This window comes from Xenopus laevis, chromosome 3L, assembly GCF_017654675.1.
Source record: "Xenopus laevis strain J_2021 chromosome 3L, Xenopus_laevis_v10.1, whole genome shotgun sequence".
In the NCBI taxonomy this organism is placed as follows: Eukaryota; Metazoa; Chordata; class Amphibia; order Anura; family Pipidae; genus Xenopus; species Xenopus laevis.
The window spans coordinates 158,459,295-158,476,959 of NC_054375.1; the positions used below are offsets into that span (position 1 = coordinate 158,459,295).

Genomic DNA, 17,665 nt, shown 5'->3' on the forward strand with positions numbered 1-17,665 from the left:
CTTGTTTAACTTTATAACTTTCAGTATGATGTAGAAACAATGCGCAATTGGTTTTCATTCTTTATTATTTGTGGTTTTTCACTTATTTAGCTTTTTATTCCAATGGTAACTAGGGTACAAATTCCCCTAGCAACCATGCACTGATGTGAATAAGAGACTGGAATATGAATAGGAGAGGCCTGAATAGAAAGAAGAGGAATAAAAAGTAACAATAAGAGAGAGAGAGAGAGAAGAATAAAGGGCTAATGGCGGCAGTGTATAGGCATCTCTGTGACACTGTCTGACTGAAATAACCCCGCCCCTGTCACTCATCCTCCTCCCACTCACTCACACACCGGAGTGGATTCTGGGTAAGTGCGTGACACGATGACGTCATGGGGAGGCGGAAAGACACAAAGAGGAGGGAGAGAGGGAAGTTGTGTGGAAAGACAAATGGGAGGAGAATCAGACAGGACACCCGGGGATAGAAGGAATAAGGAGATTGTGGCAAGAGGGAATAAGAGGTAACGCTGCGGGACCGGAAAGAGCAGGAGACGCGGCTGGGTAGGGGCGGGGCTAAAGCGACAGGAGGGAGGAGAAAGTGACGGGGAGGGGAAACAGGAAGTGCAAGGCCTGGAGTTTGTGAGCGGAAATAAACAGACTGAATCCCAAGTGCAGGAGACACGGACTGATCATATGAATATAGTGGTGAGGGGAGAGCAGCAGCCCCAGGACACGTGAGTTCTGTCTGACTTATCTATTCCCTATATACTGTCCTTATATCTCTTGTCTATTCCTTATATACTGTCCTTCTATCTCTTGTCTATTCCTTATATACTGTCCTTATATCTCTTGTCTATTCCCTATATACTGTCCTTATATCTCTTGTCTATTCCTTATATACTGTCCTTCTATCTCTTGTCTATTCCCTATATACTGTCCTTATATCTCTTGTCTATTCCCTCTATACTGTCCTTATATCTCTTGTCTATTCCCTCTATACTGTCCTTATATCTCTTGTCTATTCCTTATATACTGTCCTTATATCTCTTGTCTATTCCCTCTATACTGTCCTTATATCTCTTGTCTATTCCCTCTATACTGTCCTTATATCTCTTGTCTATTCCCTCTATACTGTCCTTATATCTCTTGTCTATTCCCTCTATACTGTCCTTATATCTCTTGTCTATTCCTTATATACTGTCCTTATATCTCTTGTCTATTCCCTCTATACTGTCCTTATATCTCTTGTCTATTCCCTCTATACTGTCCTTATATCTCTTGTCTATTCCCTCTATACTGTCCTTATATCTCTTGTCTATTCCCTATATACTGTCCTTATATCTCTTGTCTATTCCCTCTATACTGTCCTTATATATCTTGTCTATTCCCTATATACTGTCCTTATATCTCTTGTCTATTCCCTCTATACTGTCCTTATATCTCTTGTCTATTCCCTATATACTGTCCTTATATCTCTTGTCTATTCCCTCTATACTGTCCTTATATCTCTTGTCTATTCCTTATATACTGTCCTTATATCTCTTGTCTATTCCCTCTATACTGTCCTTATATATCTTGTCTATTCCTTATATACTGTCCTTATATCTCTTGTCTATTCCCTCTATACTGTCCTTATATCTCTTGTCTATTCCTTATATACTGTCCTTATATCTCTTGTCTATTCCCTCTATACTGTCCTTATATCTCTTGTCTATTCCCTATATACTGTCCTTCTATCTCTTGTCTATTCCCTTATATACTGTCCTTATATCTCTTGTCTATTCCCTGTATACTGTCCTTATATCTCTTGTCTATTCCTTATCTATTACTGTCCTTATATCTCTTGTCTATTCCCTCTATACTGTCCTTATATCTCTTGTCTATTCCCTCTATACTGTCCTTATATCTCTTGTCTATTCCCTCTATACTGTCCTTATATCTCTTGTCTATTCCCTATATACTGTCCTTATATCTCTTGTCTATTCCTTATATACTGTCCTTATATCTCTTGTCTATTCCCTATATACTGTCCTTCTATCTCTTGTCTATTCCCTATATACTGTCCTTATATCTCTTGTCTATTCCTTATATACTGTCCTTATATCTCTTGTCTATTCCCTCTATACTGTCCTTATATCTCTTGTCTATTCCTTATATACTGTCCTTATATCTCTTGTCTATTCCTTATATACTGTCCTTATATCTCTTGTCTATTCCCTATATACTGTCCTTATATCTCTTGTCTATTCCCTCTATACTGTCCTTATATATCTTGTCTATTCCCTATATACTGTCCTTATATCTCTTGTCTATTCCCTCTATACTGTCCTTATATCTCTTGTCTATTCCCTATATACTGTCCTTATATCTCTTGTCTATTCCCTCTATACTGTCCTTATATCTCTTGTCTATTCCTTATATACTGTCCTTATATCTCTTGTCTATTCCCTCTATACTGTCCTTATATATCTTGTCTATTCCTTATATACTGTCCTTATATCTCTTGTCTATTCCCTCTATACTGTCCTTATATCTCTTGTCTATTCCTTATATACTGTCCTTATATCTCTTGTCTATTCCCTCTATACTGTCCTTATATCTCTTGTCTATTCCCTATATACTGTCCTTATATCTCTTGTCTATTCCTTATATACTGTCCTTATATCTCTTGTCTATTCCCTGTATACTGTCCTTATATCTCTTGTCTATTCCCTCTATACTGTCCTTATATCTCTTGTCTATTCCTTATATACTGTCCTTATATCTCTTGTCTATTCCCTCTATACTGTCCTTATATCTCTTGTCTATTCCCTCTATACTGTCCTTATATCTCTTGTCTATTCCCTCTATACTGTCCTTATATCTCTTGTCTATTCCCTATATACTGTCCTTATATCTCTTGTCTATTCCTTATATACTGTCCTTATATCTCTTGTCTATTCCCTATATACTGTCCTTCTATCTCTTGTCTATTCCCTATATACTGTCCTTATATCTCTTGTCTATTCCTTATATACTGTCCTTATATCTCTTGTCTATTCCCTCTATACTGTCCTTATATCTCTTGTCTATTCCTTATATACTGTCCTTATATCTCTTGTCTATTCCTTATATACTGTCCTTATATCTCTTGTCTATTCCCTATATACTGTCCTTCTATCTCTTGTCTATTCCTTATATACTGTCCTTATATCTCTTGTCTATTCCTTATATACTGTCCTTATATCTCTTGTCTATTCCCTCTATACTGTCCTTATATCTCTTGTCTATTCCTTATATACTGTCCTTATATCTCTTGTCTATTCCTTATATACTGTCCTTATATCTCTTGTCTATTCCCTATATACTGTCCTTATATCTCTTGTCTATTCCTTATATACTGTCCTTATATCTCTTGTCTATTCCTTATATACTGTCCTTATATCTCTTGTCTATTCCCTCTATACTGTCCTTATATCTCTTGTCTATTCCCTCTATACTGTCCTTATATCTCTTGTCTATTCCCTCTATACTGTCCTTATATCTCTTGTCTATTCCTTATATACTGTCCTTATATCTCTTGTCTATTCCCTCTATACTGTCCTTATATCTCTTGTCTATTCCCTCTATACTGTCCTTATATCTCTTGTCTATTCCTTATATACTGTCCTTATATCTCTTGTCTATTCCCTCTAAACTGTCCTTCTATCTCTTGTCTATTCCCTCTATACTGTCCTTCTATCTCTTGTCTATTCCCTCTATACTGTCCTTATATCTCTTGTCTATTCCCTGTATATCTTATTAAATTAAAAATGCCTTTATTGCAGACTTTGGGGCATTACAGCAACGTTTCAGGCCTCACATGGGCCTTTTTCAAGCTAATCGGACAATCATTACACCACTATTTAAACTCGTTTGCCATCTAGTGGACAATTAGCAACAAACAACAATCATGTGAAAAACATTATTCCATCTGTTAGAAACAGTAACAATTTACAAAAAGTGTCCATCCGGTTAGTGATTCAAACTGTGCAGGTGAATAAAGTTCATTTGTGACAAAGCTGCAGGAAATCTGCAATAAATCCAGAATAAAAGGCAGTATATAAAATCATTTAAAAGGAAACAAGTCGATCTAAAAATCGGTTTGAGGTCATATTCTTTATTTAGATCCAATGGAGTCAATCTCCTGATCCAGAAGGCGTCTCTATACAGAAGAGTTTTCGGCTGAACTGCTTCTATAATCTGAATTCTCAACCGATTGACAATATGTCCTGATTCAATAAAGTGACCCGCAACTGCTTGTTCCTTCTTACCAGTTGTAATGGCTGACTTGTGTTTGAATACGTTCCTGGACGGCTCTCGAAGTCTGTCCCACGTAGGCCACATGGACACTTGATGACATACACTGCATGGGTACAAGTACAAGAGAACCGTCCGGGAATCCCTATAGGCCCCCCTTTCTGGGATGGTATAGAAATTCACCCTGTTGAATATTGGAACAGCAGTTGCAGTTATACCTGCACTACTTATCCCTATATCCGTCTTTACCAATGTTGAACCTATAGTTTTACCTTTTTTGTAGACAATCATAGGGGGTCTTTCAAAGGCTCTTATATGAGGTAAGTTATCTTTCACCAGAGACCAGTGACTTTTCAGTATTCTTGTAATATGTTTACTAAGAACATTATATTGGGTGACAAATGTAACATTGGCCTCTCTTTCGTCCTCAGCTCACTACTCTCTTTGCAGAAGTCCTTCTGGATATCCCTTTGCTTGGAATTTATCACACATTTCAGTTAATCTAGCTTCTGCTATCTCATCAGAGGACACTATTATATAAAGAGAGAGGATTTTACAAGGTGGTGCTGACTATCTTGCATACAGACTGTCTCCTATATACTGCCCAGCCCTTATATCCCTGTGTATCCCACGTCGCATGATTAGCAGGGAGCGCACACGTCGCATGATTAGCAGGGAGCGCACACGTCGCATGATTAGCAGGGAGCGCACACGTCACATGATTAGCAGGGAGTGCACATGTCACATGATTAGCAGGTAGCGCACACGTCACATGATTAGCAGGGAGCGCACACGTCGCATGATTAGCAGGGAGCGCACACGTCACATGATTAGCAGGGAGTGCACATGTCACATGATTAGCAGGGAGTGCATGATTAGCAGGAAGTGCACCCGTCACGTGATTAGCAGGGAGCGCACACGTCACGTGATTAGCAGGAAGCGCACACGTCACATGATTATCAGGGAGTGCACCCGTCACATGATTAGCAGGAAGCGCACCCGTCACATGATTAGCAGGAAGCGCATACGTCACATGATAATCAGGGAGTGCACCCGTCACATGATTAGCAGGAAGTGCACACGTCACATGATTAGCGGAGAGTGCACCCGTCACATGATCAGCAGGAAGTGCACCCGTCACATGATTAGCAGGAAGTGCACCCGTCACATGATTAGCAGGAAGTGCACCCGTCACATGATTAGCAGGAAGTGCACCCGTCACATGATTAGCAGAGAGTGCACACGTCACAAGATCAGCAGGGAGTGCACACGTCACATGACTAGCAGGAGGTAAAACAACCCAGGCAGACATAAGGTCTTTTTATAATCATCACCTCCCGTTACCATGACTTCTCTTTGGGTTATAACTAATGTTCATTATTAGCCTTCACATTCTGCAGGATTGATGAGATTCCGTATTCCTTCCAGTCATGTCTGTTCTCTTACATGTATTGCTTCTGTTTGTAGGTCACCATGTTCATTATGGGGTCACTCTTTCACTCCCATGTCTTGGGGGTCTTCTCTTTCCTTGTCTGTGCTCTGCCGACCACCCAGTCTATGATATATGCGGTAAGAAAACTCTGCACTGATAATAATGTATCACACACAGGGTCAGTGACCCATCCCTCTGAATTGGGGTTATCTCAGACACGGGGTCCCTATACGTTATATTGTCTATGAGCCCTCCATCTTCTGGGATAAAGGGGGTGTCGCACACAGGGTCACACTAAGTTATAGGGTCAGTGACCCCTCCCTCTGATGGGATACGGGAAGGGAGGATGGAACAGGAGAATGGGAAAGTGAGTGGGGCTTTCTGATCTTCCTCTCTATATTTGTCAGTACTCAGATGCGAGTGTCAGGGAACCGCAGATGTTTGACGACCTTCCTGCTCTGTTTGGACCCTCTCTGTCTATTGATGGCATGAAGGTAAGTACAATAAATCACTACTGATCACTACTGTCATTCATGGGGACATGTCAGGGCCACTAGGGAGGGCAGAGTGTAGCAGTTCAGTTCTTCTTGTGGCTCAATGCTGAATATTTACATTATGGCCTGTGCCCCAGGAAACACTCCAGGACCTATAGAAATAGAACTATTATAGAAATAGAACTATTATAGAAATAGAACTATTATAGAAACGGAGCGACACAGAAGTGGAACTATGGCGCATAATGTACATGAGTGAAGTTACTGTGTCTGCCCTCCCCTCTATCTCTCATACTGTACCACTTACTCCTCAGTTCCCTCCAGATAACTTGTGCCAATGCCTCCCCTGTACCAGGCAACACTGCCTGACTATCATAGAGTTCCTCATTGCGGGAGCAAGAGCGCCCTCTCCAGGCCTTTACTCAACACTCCTGTGCCAGTTTGCTCATGTTCTGTGTACAGTTGCCTGGTAGCCCTCAGGTCCCGGCTCTTTCTTTTCCATTTGTCCAAATCACTTGTTCCTTTGTTTTCCACTTGGAGCATGAAGCCTAGATCCTCCGGATCAGGACATTAGTCACACAAAGCACAAGGCAATCCATCTGATAAAGCCCCTTTTATTGGGCTTTAGAGCTTACATCTTTCTGTCTGTGCGCATAGCTGAATTTCCCATCAGCAGCTTGAGTGCTCACTCGATTATTATCCAGCTTGAGTGAGTGCTTACTTGATTATTATCCAGCTTGAGTGCTCACTCGATTATTATCCAGCTTGAGTGAGTGCTTACTTGATTATTATCCAGCTTGAGTGCTTACTCGATTGTTATCCAGATTGAGTGCTCACTCGATTACTATCCAGCTTCAGTGCTCACTCGATTACTATCCAGCTTGAGTGCTCACTCAATTATTATCCAGCTTGAGTGCTCACTCAATTATTATCCAGCTTGAGTGCTCACTCAATTATTATCCAGCTTGAGTGCTCACTCGATTATTATCCAGCGTGAGTGCTCACTCGATTATTATCCAGCGTGAGTGCTCACTCGATTATTATCCAGCTTGAGTGCTCACTCGATTATTATCCAGCTTGAGTGCTCACTCGATTATTATCCAGCTTCAGTGCTCACTCGATTATTATCCAGCGTGAGTGCTCACTCGATTATTATCCAGCGTGAGTGCTCACTCGATTATTATCCAGCTTGAGTGCTCACTCGATTATTATCCAGCTTGAGTGCTCACTCGATTATTATCCAGCTTGAGTGCTCACTCGATTATTATCCAGCTTGAGTGCTCACTCGATTATTATCCAGCTTGAGTGCTCACTCGATTATTATCCAGCTTGAGTGCTCGCTCGATTATTATCCAGCTTGAGTGCTCACTTGATTATTATCCATCTTCAGTTCTTACTGGATTATTATCCAGCTTGAGTGCTCACTCAATTACTATCCAGCTTGAGTGCTTACTCAATTATTATCCAGCTTGAGTGCTCACTCGATTATTATCCAGCTTGAGTGCTCACTCGATTATTATCCAGCTTGAGTGCTCACTCGATTATTATCCAGCTTGAGTGCTCAATCCATTATTATCCAGCTTGAGTGCTCACTCCATTATTATCCATCTTCAGTTCTTACTGGATTATTATCCAGCTTGAGTGCTTACTCGATTATTATCCAGCTTGAGTGCTCACTCGATTACTATCCAGCTTGAGTGCTCACTCGGTTATTATCCAGCTTGAGTGCTCACTCAATTACTATCCAGCTTGAGTGCTTACTCAATTATTATCCAGCTTGAGTGCTCACTCGATTATTATCCAGCTTGAGTGCTCACTCGATTATTATCCAGCTTGAGTGCTCACTCGATTATTATCCAGCTTGAGTGCTCAATCCATTATTATCCAGCTTGAGTGCTCACTCCATTATTATCCATCTTCAGTTCTTACTGGATTATTATCCAGCTTGAGTGCTTACTCGATTATTATCCAGCTTGAGTGCTCACTCGATTACTATCCAGCTTGAGTGCTCACTCGGTTATTATCCAGCTTGAGTGCTCACTCGGTTATTATCCAGCTTGAGTGCTCACTCGATTATTATCCAGCTTGAGTGCTCACTCGATTATTATCCAGCTTCAGTGCTCACTCGATTATTATCCAGCGTGAGTGCTCACTCGATTATTATCCAGCTTGAGTGCTCACTCGATTATTATCCAGCTTGAGTGCTCACTCGATTATTATCCAGCTTGAGTGCTCACTCGATTATTATCCAGCTTGAGTGCTCACTCGATTATTATCCAGCTTGAGTGCTCACTCGATTATTATCCCGTTAGAGAGAGAACACTCAGCCTCATGGTGGGGTAGAATTCCTGGAGATGGAGTGAGAGCACCAGGCAGGGATCTGTTCCATCAGAGTTTCCGTTGGAATATTAGGAATTTCGCAGAAACATCAGACTGTGTAATTGTGTATCTCCTGGGATCACTTGGGTCAGGCCATTTTCTCAGCTTGTAACTTGTCCGACTCAATAGACCCTACACAGGGGGATGGAGGGATTGAGGTTCAATCTACACAACACATTATAGAACAAAGGCTGGACGCAGCAGAAATACAGTGTATAAACCCGCATCAAACCCAGGAATCAGTTCGGGATTCCACCTTTTTCAGATGGATTTGGATTGGGCTAAATCCAAGTGCCTGGCAGAACTGAATCTGGATCCAAAAAATCCCGTGACTTTTCGTAACACAAATAAGGAAGTCCAAAATGAACTGTGCGCGGTTCTCTTCTCCCCTCGTTTCCCTAATTTACATATGCAAATGAAGGTTCATTCGCCTGAATCTTTCACAAAGGATATGGAATCGTCTGAACCCTAAAAAAAGTGGATTGGGCACAACCCTAATATTGAGCAAAAACAGGGCCCAATTTCAGTATTTCTCTTCCATTTGCAAAGATGGCGCCCCATGCATCAGCACCGTGACCCACATACAACACAAAGCTGTGATATAAGCCCTGTCATTTCATCATATAAAGCTACAGGCTCTGGTTATGTTCTCACAGTGTCACATGACACAAGTCTCATAAACCAAATCCAGGATTTGAAGAAAAAAACCGTAGGAGTCACATGAGACTTGTGCAGGTTCAGTTCTATGTAGCACTTTTATACCGCTGCCACCCACTTGTTTCTCTCTGTTGCCTTAACCCCTAATCTCACCGCACATAGAGACAATATCTAGTATAGTTCTATATATATATATATATATATATACTCATATACACACACACATGTGTGACAATGTCTGTAGCCACTGACTGAGCCCATTTATGTTTCCACAGGGCAGTTTGGTTGAAGCTGTACCCAGCAATGGCTGCTCACCCATCCTACCCCCTCCTACACTGGCCAACGACACCAGCTTTATTGTCCTTATACGCAGATACGACTGTCATTTTGATACCAAGGTAAGACTGAGCTTGCCCCGCCCACTGATGGGTGACCGACTCACACCTCCCTATGTCCCTCCCCCTGTAGGGTAACATAGGGTGCCGTGACTCTGCCCCTCCCATAGTGACACAGACCAAGGTAAAAGTCTGTTCCACCTCCTGCAGAGTGACCTACTGACAGGTGTTGTGTGTTACAGGTGTTGTGTGTGTGTGTTACAGGTGTATGTTACAGGTGTTGTTGTGTGTTACAGGTGTTGTTGTATGTTACAGGTGTGTATGTTACAGGTGTCGTTGTATGTTACAGGTGTTGTATGTTACAGGTGTTGTATGTTACAGGTGTGTGTTACAGGTGTCGTTGTATGTTACAGGTGTCGTATGTTACAGGTGTTGTTGTATGTTACAGGTGTCGTTGTATTTTACAGGTGTTGTATGTTACAGGTGTTGTTGTATGTTACAGGTGTTGTGTGTTACAGGTGTTGTGTGTTACAGGTGTTGTGTGTTACAGGTGTTGTGTGTTACAGGTGTGTGTTACAGGTGTCGTTGTATGTTACAGGTGTCGTTGTGTGTTACAGGTGTCGTTGTGTGTTATAGGTGTCGTATGTTACAGGTGTCGTTGTATGTTACAGGTGTCGTTGTATGTTACAGGTGTTGTTGTATGTTACAGGTGTCGTTGTATGTTACAGGTGTCGTTGTATGTTACAGGTGTTGTTGTATGTTACAGGTGTTGCACGCCCAGCTGGCCGGGTATGCTGCTGCCATAGTGCACAATGTTGGCTCTGACTCACTGCTGCACATGAGCAGGAATGATGGTGAGTGACAGCAGAAATATTTGTAGTCTCCCCTTAAAGCCTAACTAAAGAAGTAGCTAGAAATGTTGTACATGATGTTTTGTGCTTCTGTACCAGCCCAAGGCAACCACAGCCCTTTAGCAGTAAAGATCTGTGTCTCCAAAGATGCCCCAGTAGCTCCCCATCTTCTTTTCTGCTGATTCACTGATTCACATGCTCTGTGCTGCTGTCACTTACTGAGCTTAGGGAGCCACTCACAATATACAGTACACATAGAATAGAAATGTCACAATATAAGGCTGATTAGTAATTAATACACATAATTACTACATGGCAGCACAGAAACCAGTGCAATTAGCATCAGAATTGAATAATCAGCAAACCTGTAGCATCAGCTTATATTACAGATATAGGTGCAGATATATAAGTGTATGGGCCACACGTGGCACTGCTGGGTGTCTGGGCTGCTGGCCGGGGGCAAGTGTAAATAAATAGAAGATATAATTAGCCACTCCCAGCTGCCCATAAGCCCCTCTCTGTTCCAACCAATAGAAATGATGGAGCAGCATTTATATAATTACACCCAGTGTCATCTCTTGTCTGTCTCTTACAGAGACCACCTGGAGACACATCACTATCCCCTCCGTGTTCACTGGTGAGACTGCCGGCAACTCACTTCTGGCCAATTTCTCCTTCTACAACAAGTAAGTGTCATGTCCAGTGAGTCCAACCTCTCCAACCCCCCCACAGACTGGCACATGCCCCCCAACACTTCCCAACATTCCTGATAATCTCCCCACCAATGAATTACTCATTCCCCCTCTCTTGGTAGGGAATCCCATAACCTGACTGCCCTTACAGTAAAGAACCCCTTCCTATGCTGATGGTGAGATCTCCTTTCCTCCCCACCAATGAATCACTCATTCCCCCTCTCTTGGTAGGGAATCCCATAACCTGACTGTCCTTACAGTAAAGAACCCCTTCCTATGCTGATGGTGAGATCTCCTTTCCTCCCCACCAATGAATCACTCATTCCCCCTCTCTTGGTAGAGAATCCATAACCTGACTGTCCTTACAGTAAAGAACCCCTTCCTATGCTGATGGTGAGATCTCCTTTCCTCCCCACCAATGAATCACTCATTCCCCTCTCTTGGTAGGGAATCCCATAACCTGACTGTCCTTACAGTAAAGAACCCCTTCCTATACTGATGGTGAGATCTCCTTTCCTCCCCACCAATGAATCACTCATTCCCTCTCTTGGTAGGGAATCCCATAACCTGACTGTACTTACAGTAAAGAACCCCTTCCTATACTGATGGTGAGATCTCCTTTCCTCCCCACCAATGAATCACTCATTCCCCCTCTCTTGGTAGGGAATCCCATAACCTGACTGTACTTACAGTAAAGAACCCCTTCCTATACTGATGGTGAGATCTCCTTTCCTCCCCACCAATGAATCACTCATTCCCCTCTCTTGGTAGGGAATCCCATAACCTGACTGTCCTTACAGTAAAAGAACCCCTTCCTATACTGATGGTGAGATCTCCTTTCCTCCCCACCAATGAATCACTCATTCCCCTCTCTTGGTAGGGAATCCCATAACCTGACTGTCCTTACAGTAAAGAACCCCTTCCTATACTGATGGTGAGATCTCCTTTCCTCCCCACCAATGAATCACTCATTCCCCTCTCTTGGTAGGGAATCCCATAACCTGACTGCCCTTACAGTAAAGAACCCCTTCCTATGCTGATGGTGAGATCTCCTTTCCTCCCCACCAATGAATCACTCATTCCCCTCTCTTGGTAGGGAATCCCATAACCTGACTGTCCTTACAGTAAAGAACCCCTTCCTATACTGATGGTGAGATCTCCTTTCCTCCCCACCAATGAATCACTCATTCCCCTCTCTTGGTAGGGAATCCCATAACCTGACTGTCCTTACAGTAAAGAACCCCTTCCTATACTGATGGTGAGATCTCCTTTCCTCCCCACCAATGAATCACTCATTCCCCTCTCTTGGTAGGGAATCCCATAACCTGACTGCCCTTACAGTAAAGAACCCCTTCCTATGCTGATGGTGAGATCTCCTTTCCTCCCCACCAATGAATCACTCATTCCCCTCTCTTGGTAGGGAATCCCATAACCTGACTGTCCTTACAGTAAAGAACCCCTTCCTATACTGATGGTGAGATCTCCTTTCCTCCCCACCAATGAATCACTCATTCCCTCTCTCTTGGTAGGGAATCCCATAACCTGGACTGTCCTTAAGTAAAGAACCCCTTCCTATGCTGATGGTGAGATCTCCTTTCCTCCCCACCAATGAATCACTCATTCCCCTCTCTTGGTAGGGAATCCCATAACCTGACTGTCCTTACAGTAAAGAACCCCTTCCTATGCTGATGGTGAGATCTCCTTTCCTCCCCACCAATGAATCACTCATTCCCCTTCTCTTGGTCGGGAATCCCATAATGTGACTGCCCTTACAGTAAAGAACCCCTTCCTATGCTGATGGTGAGATCTCCTTTCCTCCCCACCAATGAATCACTCATTCCCTCTCTCTTGGTAGGGAATCCCATGACTGTCCTTACAGTAAAGAACCCCTTCCTATGCTGATGGTGAGATCTCCTTTCCTCCCCACCAATGAATCACTCATTCCCCTCTCTTGGTAGGGAATCCCATAACCTGACTGCCCTTACAGTAAAGAACCCCTTCCTATGCTGATGGTGAGTTGGGTGACGGGTGGAACTTCAGTAGAGGACACCCAGGAGATATAAATGTGTATATTTGGGAGTGTGAGTGGTACAGAGGGATTGTGGGTAAAGGTGAGGAGGTGATAGTCTGACACCAGTATATTGTCTCCTCTCAGCTCCCATATTTACCTGATGCCGGATTATTCCTTCTCCCTGGGATACTATATCATTCCTTTCATTGTGGTCGTCTCTCTGGTCATTGTAGTCATGTGTATCATAATGGTGAGTGGGACTTGGGCTCCTGTGACATTTATTATTGTTTCTCTCTCTAACCCCCCCCCCTCACTCCTGCTCCCCATGTTACGTGTCCCCCAACTCACGTGCTCCCCCATCTCCCTGCAAGGTGGTGCGATGTGTCCAGTACCGGAAACGGATCCGCAGAAACCGCTTGTCCAAGGAACAGCTGAAAAAAATTCCAATCCACAAGTTCAAAAAAGGTGAGTGTTGGGGGGTAAGGATTGTGGGTTAAGGGGACTGGGTACTGGGTGTGACTGTAGAGAGGGGGGGACTGGGTACTGGGTGTGACTGTAGAGAGGGGGGGATTGGGTACTGGGTGTGACTGTAGAGAGTGAGTTATGGCCAGACTATTGCATTATCCATCTCTGGCCACTAGGGGTCATTTCCTAGTGAATGGGTGTGTTCTAGGCGTAACCCTGAGCCCAGGTCACTTTCTATTGGTTCTTTACTGGTTGGGATTCACTTGCCCCTTATACTGAACTTTCTACTGTTTGGCCTCTCTAGTGTCTTGTTATGGGCAGGACCCAACATGGGGTAACTATAGCAACTGCATTCAGTGCAAAATTCCCCTGAGTTTCATATGGAAAGTCCTGAGCTTGTGTAATGCCCCGCCCCTTGCCCCAAACTCATTTCCCTCAATGAGCCCTTCTCTCTCCCTCCCAGGGGACCATTATGATGTGTGTGCTATCTGTCTGGAGGAGTACGAGGAGGGCGACAAACTACGGGTGCTCCCCTGCTCTCATGGTAACTGTCTGTAATGTATTGTAAATGTCACCCTATAGGGGGCGGGACTTTCCTTCTGTCTGTGTCACTGTATCACCCTGCAGGGGGAGGGACTCTCCTGTCTGTGTCACTGTATCACCCTGCAGGGGGAGGGACTCTCCTTCTGTCTGTGTCACTGTATCACCCTGCAGGGGGAGAGACTCTCCTTCTGTCTGTGTCACTGTATCACCCTGCAGGGGGAGGGACTCTCCTTCTGTCTGTGTCACTGTATCACCCTGCAGGGGGAGGGACTCTCCTTCTGTCTGTGTCACTGTATCACCCTGCAGGGGGAGGGACTCTCCTTCTGTCTGTCTCACTGTATCACCCTGCAGGGGGCGGGACTCTCCTTCTGTCTGTGTCACTGTATCACCCTGCAGGGGGCGGGACTCTCCTTCTGTCTGTGTCACTGTATCACCCTGCAGGGGGAGGGGCTCTCCTTCTGTCTGTGTCACTGTATCACCCTGCAGGGGGAGAGACTTTCCTTCTGTCTGTGTCACTGTATCACCCTGCAGGGGGAGGGACTCTCCTTCTGTCTGTGTCACTGTATCACCCTGCAGGGGGAGGGACTCTCCTTCTGTCTGTCTCACTGTATGACCCTGCAGGGGGAGGGACTCTCCTTCTGTCTGTGTCACTGTATCACCCTGCAGGGGGAGAGACTTTCCTTCTGTCTGTGTCACTGTATCACCCTGCAGGGGGAGGGTCTCTCCTTCTGTCTGTCTCACTGTATCACCCTGCAGGGGGCGGGACTCTCCTTCTGTCTGTGTCACTGTATCACCCTGCAGGGGGAGAGACTTTCCTTCTGTCTGTGTCACTGTATCACCCTGCAGGGGGAGGGGCTCTCCTTCTGTCTGTGTCACTGTATCACCCTGCAGGGGGAGGGACTCTCCTGTCTGTGTCACTGTATCACCCTGCAGGGGGAGAGACTTTCCTTCTGTCTGTCTCACTGTATCACCCTGCAGGGGGAGGGACTCTCCTTCTGTCTGTCTCACCCTGCAGGGGGAGGGACTCTCTTTCTGTCTGTGTCACTGTATCACCCTGCAGGGGGAGGGACTCTCCTTCTGTCTGTGTCACTGTATCACCCTGCAGGGGGAGGGACTCTCCTTCTGTCTGTGTCACTGTATCACCCTGCAGGGGGAGGGACTCTCCTTCTGTCTGTCTCACTGTATGACCCTGCAGGGGGAGGGACTCTCCTTCTGTCTGTGTCACTGTATCACCCTGCAGGGGGAGAGACTTTCCTTCTGTCTGTGTCACTGTATCACCCTGCAGGGGGAGGGTCTCTCCTTCTGTCTGTCTCACTGTATCACCCTGCAGGGGGCGGGACTCTCCTTCTGTCTGTGTCACTGTATCACCCTGCAGGGGGAGGGGCTCTCCTTCTGTCTGTGTCACTGTATCACCCTGCAGGGGGAGAGACTTTCCTTCTGTCTGTGTCACTGTATCACCCTGCAGGGGGAGGGGCTCTCCTTCTGTCTGTGTCACTGTATCACCCTGCAGGGGGAGGGACTCTCCTGTCTGTGTCACTGTATCACCCTGCAGGGGGAGAGACTTTCCTTCTGTCTGTCTCACTGTATCACCCTGCAGGGGGAGGGACTCTCCTTCTGTCTGTGTCACTGTATCACCCTGCAGGGGGAGGGACTCTCCTTCTGTCTGTCTCACTGTATCACCCTGCAGGGGGAGGGACTCTCCTTCTGTCTGTCTCACTGTATCACCCTGCAGGGGGAGGGACTCTCCTTCTGTCTGTCTCACCCTGCAGGGGGAGGGACTCTCTTTCTGTCTGTGTCACTGTATCACCCTGCAGGGGGAGGGACTCTCCTTCTGTCTGTGTCACTGTATCACCCTGCAGGGGGAGGGACAGACTTACTTATTATGGGTCAGGCCATTTCATTGGTCCTTATTCTGTGCCGTTTCAGCCTATCACAGCAGCTGTGTGGATCCCTGGCTGACCAAGACCAAGAAGAGCTGCCCGGTATGTAAGAACAGAGTTTTCTCCTCAGACTCGGACTCTGATACTGATGGGAATGTGACTAATGGTGAACAGGGTGATGATGAGCGCACCCCCCTACTCCGCCCCGCACCCTCTTTTGGCAGCATGGAGGAGTCCCCCCGTGCCCTGGAGGAGGAGGAGTCAGTGGCTGCTACTGGTGTCATTGTGTGATGTGGCCTTTCCCAGAATCCTCTGTGGCCACAGTTGGATCCCTTGTATGATCTGCACCCCCCACTGGGACAATGATTTGTATTCTGTGACTCCGGGGGCTCCCATAATCCTTATCTCACCCTTCCCACAATGCCTCATGTGACTGGTTAATCCCCTCCCCCCTGCTTCCTCATTGGCTAATACTGGGCTGATCCTGGTTATTAATGAGACGGGGGGGGAAAGAGCTCATGTTTGTTTCACAGATCGGCTGCAGCTCTAGGACTGGCACTGAATTGTACATCAGAGGAATGTGGCAGCCACAAAACTGGCAGTTGCAGCAGCAGTGGGTCTGTACCCTATGAGCCCCTGTACAGCTTTTATATAAAGACTTTCCTTACTAATAATCCTCCGCCTCGTTCTTCTTACTCCGTCTTGTGTCTGGGGGGTCTCTGTGTATCTACCCACCCACCCGTGAGCTCCCTCGATCCTCTGCTCTTAATGTACACGGGAGCCTAAAATTAACCCATAAATAACAGACCCAGATGTTTGTCTCTTAAGGGTAACTTCACAGCACTCTTCAGCTGGCCATAGACGCAAAGATCTGATTGTACGAATCACTGAAGCCCCCAATCTGTCAGTATACAAAGCATATTCAGCCTGACAGTCGCCCCTCATTACTACTCAAAGCAGTGTCTTCCTGGATGTTTATATCCACTGCACTGCTGCTTCTGACTCTTGAAACTGTGTTGTAGAAGCCAGGTAGCTGATGAACAGACAGAGAATGAACTACTTGTCTCAGAATCAGAGAGAGAGATAACTGACATGTTAGGGTGTAGTTCCCCTTTTCTAACACATATGAATCCTGTGAGTATAATAAGAATGAGAGGACACCCTCACTGTCCATGGGTACTCAAACCTGCTGCCAGTCTTCCAACTAGAATGTGTGGGTGCTCCTTCCTCTATCTGGACCCACCAGTACTTCTACCCTACACTAATGTACAAATTGGCCACACCCAGGTCATATTCCAGTGCTACATACAGAAATGAGTGCAATCCTTTGGGCTCCATTGTCAGTGCAAAGAATTGGGGTTCCACAACTGGCGCATGCAATGTATTCATTGGAACAGGCAGTGAGCAACTCGTGTAACAGTTGCTATGGAACAGACGTTAGTAACACTCAGGGAGCACGCTCATTAGGGGCTGCTGGGACATGCCTGGGTATTTAAGTTCAGCAAGATCTTGTACAAGTCATCCTGAGTAGAGTTCATGTGACTCCATGATATATATACACAGGCCCTGGGCATTGGTGCAGTTCCAGAGAATCGCCAGCAGAGGGACTAGAGAAATACTCAATACCCATATATGGGGCGAGTGGGAACAGTGAGCTGGGAGTTGT

General features: G+C 45.2%; 1 protein-coding gene across 6 annotated transcripts; it reads left to right on the plus strand.

The window, feature by feature from the left end:
- The first annotated feature begins 377 nt into the window (after positions 1–377).
- rnf167.L (ring finger protein 167 L homeolog) lies at positions 378–16,673 on the plus strand. Of its 6 annotated transcripts, NM_001086423.1 has the most exon segments (12): positions 685–716; positions 4,544–4,580; positions 4,692–4,820; positions 5,728–5,829; positions 6,100–6,186; positions 9,498–9,620; positions 10,324–10,411; positions 11,004–11,094; positions 13,256–13,361; positions 13,483–13,576; positions 14,040–14,120; positions 16,046–16,673. In NM_001086423.1, coding segments are annotated over 9 exon segments (1,011 nt in total). In that variant the 5' UTR covers positions 685–716; positions 4,544–4,580; positions 4,692–4,820; positions 5,728–5,733; the 3' UTR covers positions 16,291–16,673.
- The last annotated feature ends 992 nt before the right edge of the window (positions 16,674–17,665 follow it).

Excerpts from the sequence above, each read along its gene's own strand:
- rnf167.L (XM_018250659.2), top strand. The coding sequence starts at position 5,734 with ATGTTCATTATGGGGTCACTCTTTCACTCCCATGTCTTGGGGGTCTTC. Across the intron at positions 11,095-13,255 it reads AATTTCTCCTTCTACAACAA|CTCCCATATTTACCTGATGC; the intron begins GTAAGTGTCATG and ends GTCTCCTCTCAG. Across the intron at positions 14,121-16,045 it reads GGTGCTCCCCTGCTCTCATG|CCTATCACAGCAGCTGTGTG; the intron begins GTAACTGTCTGT and ends GTGCCGTTTCAG.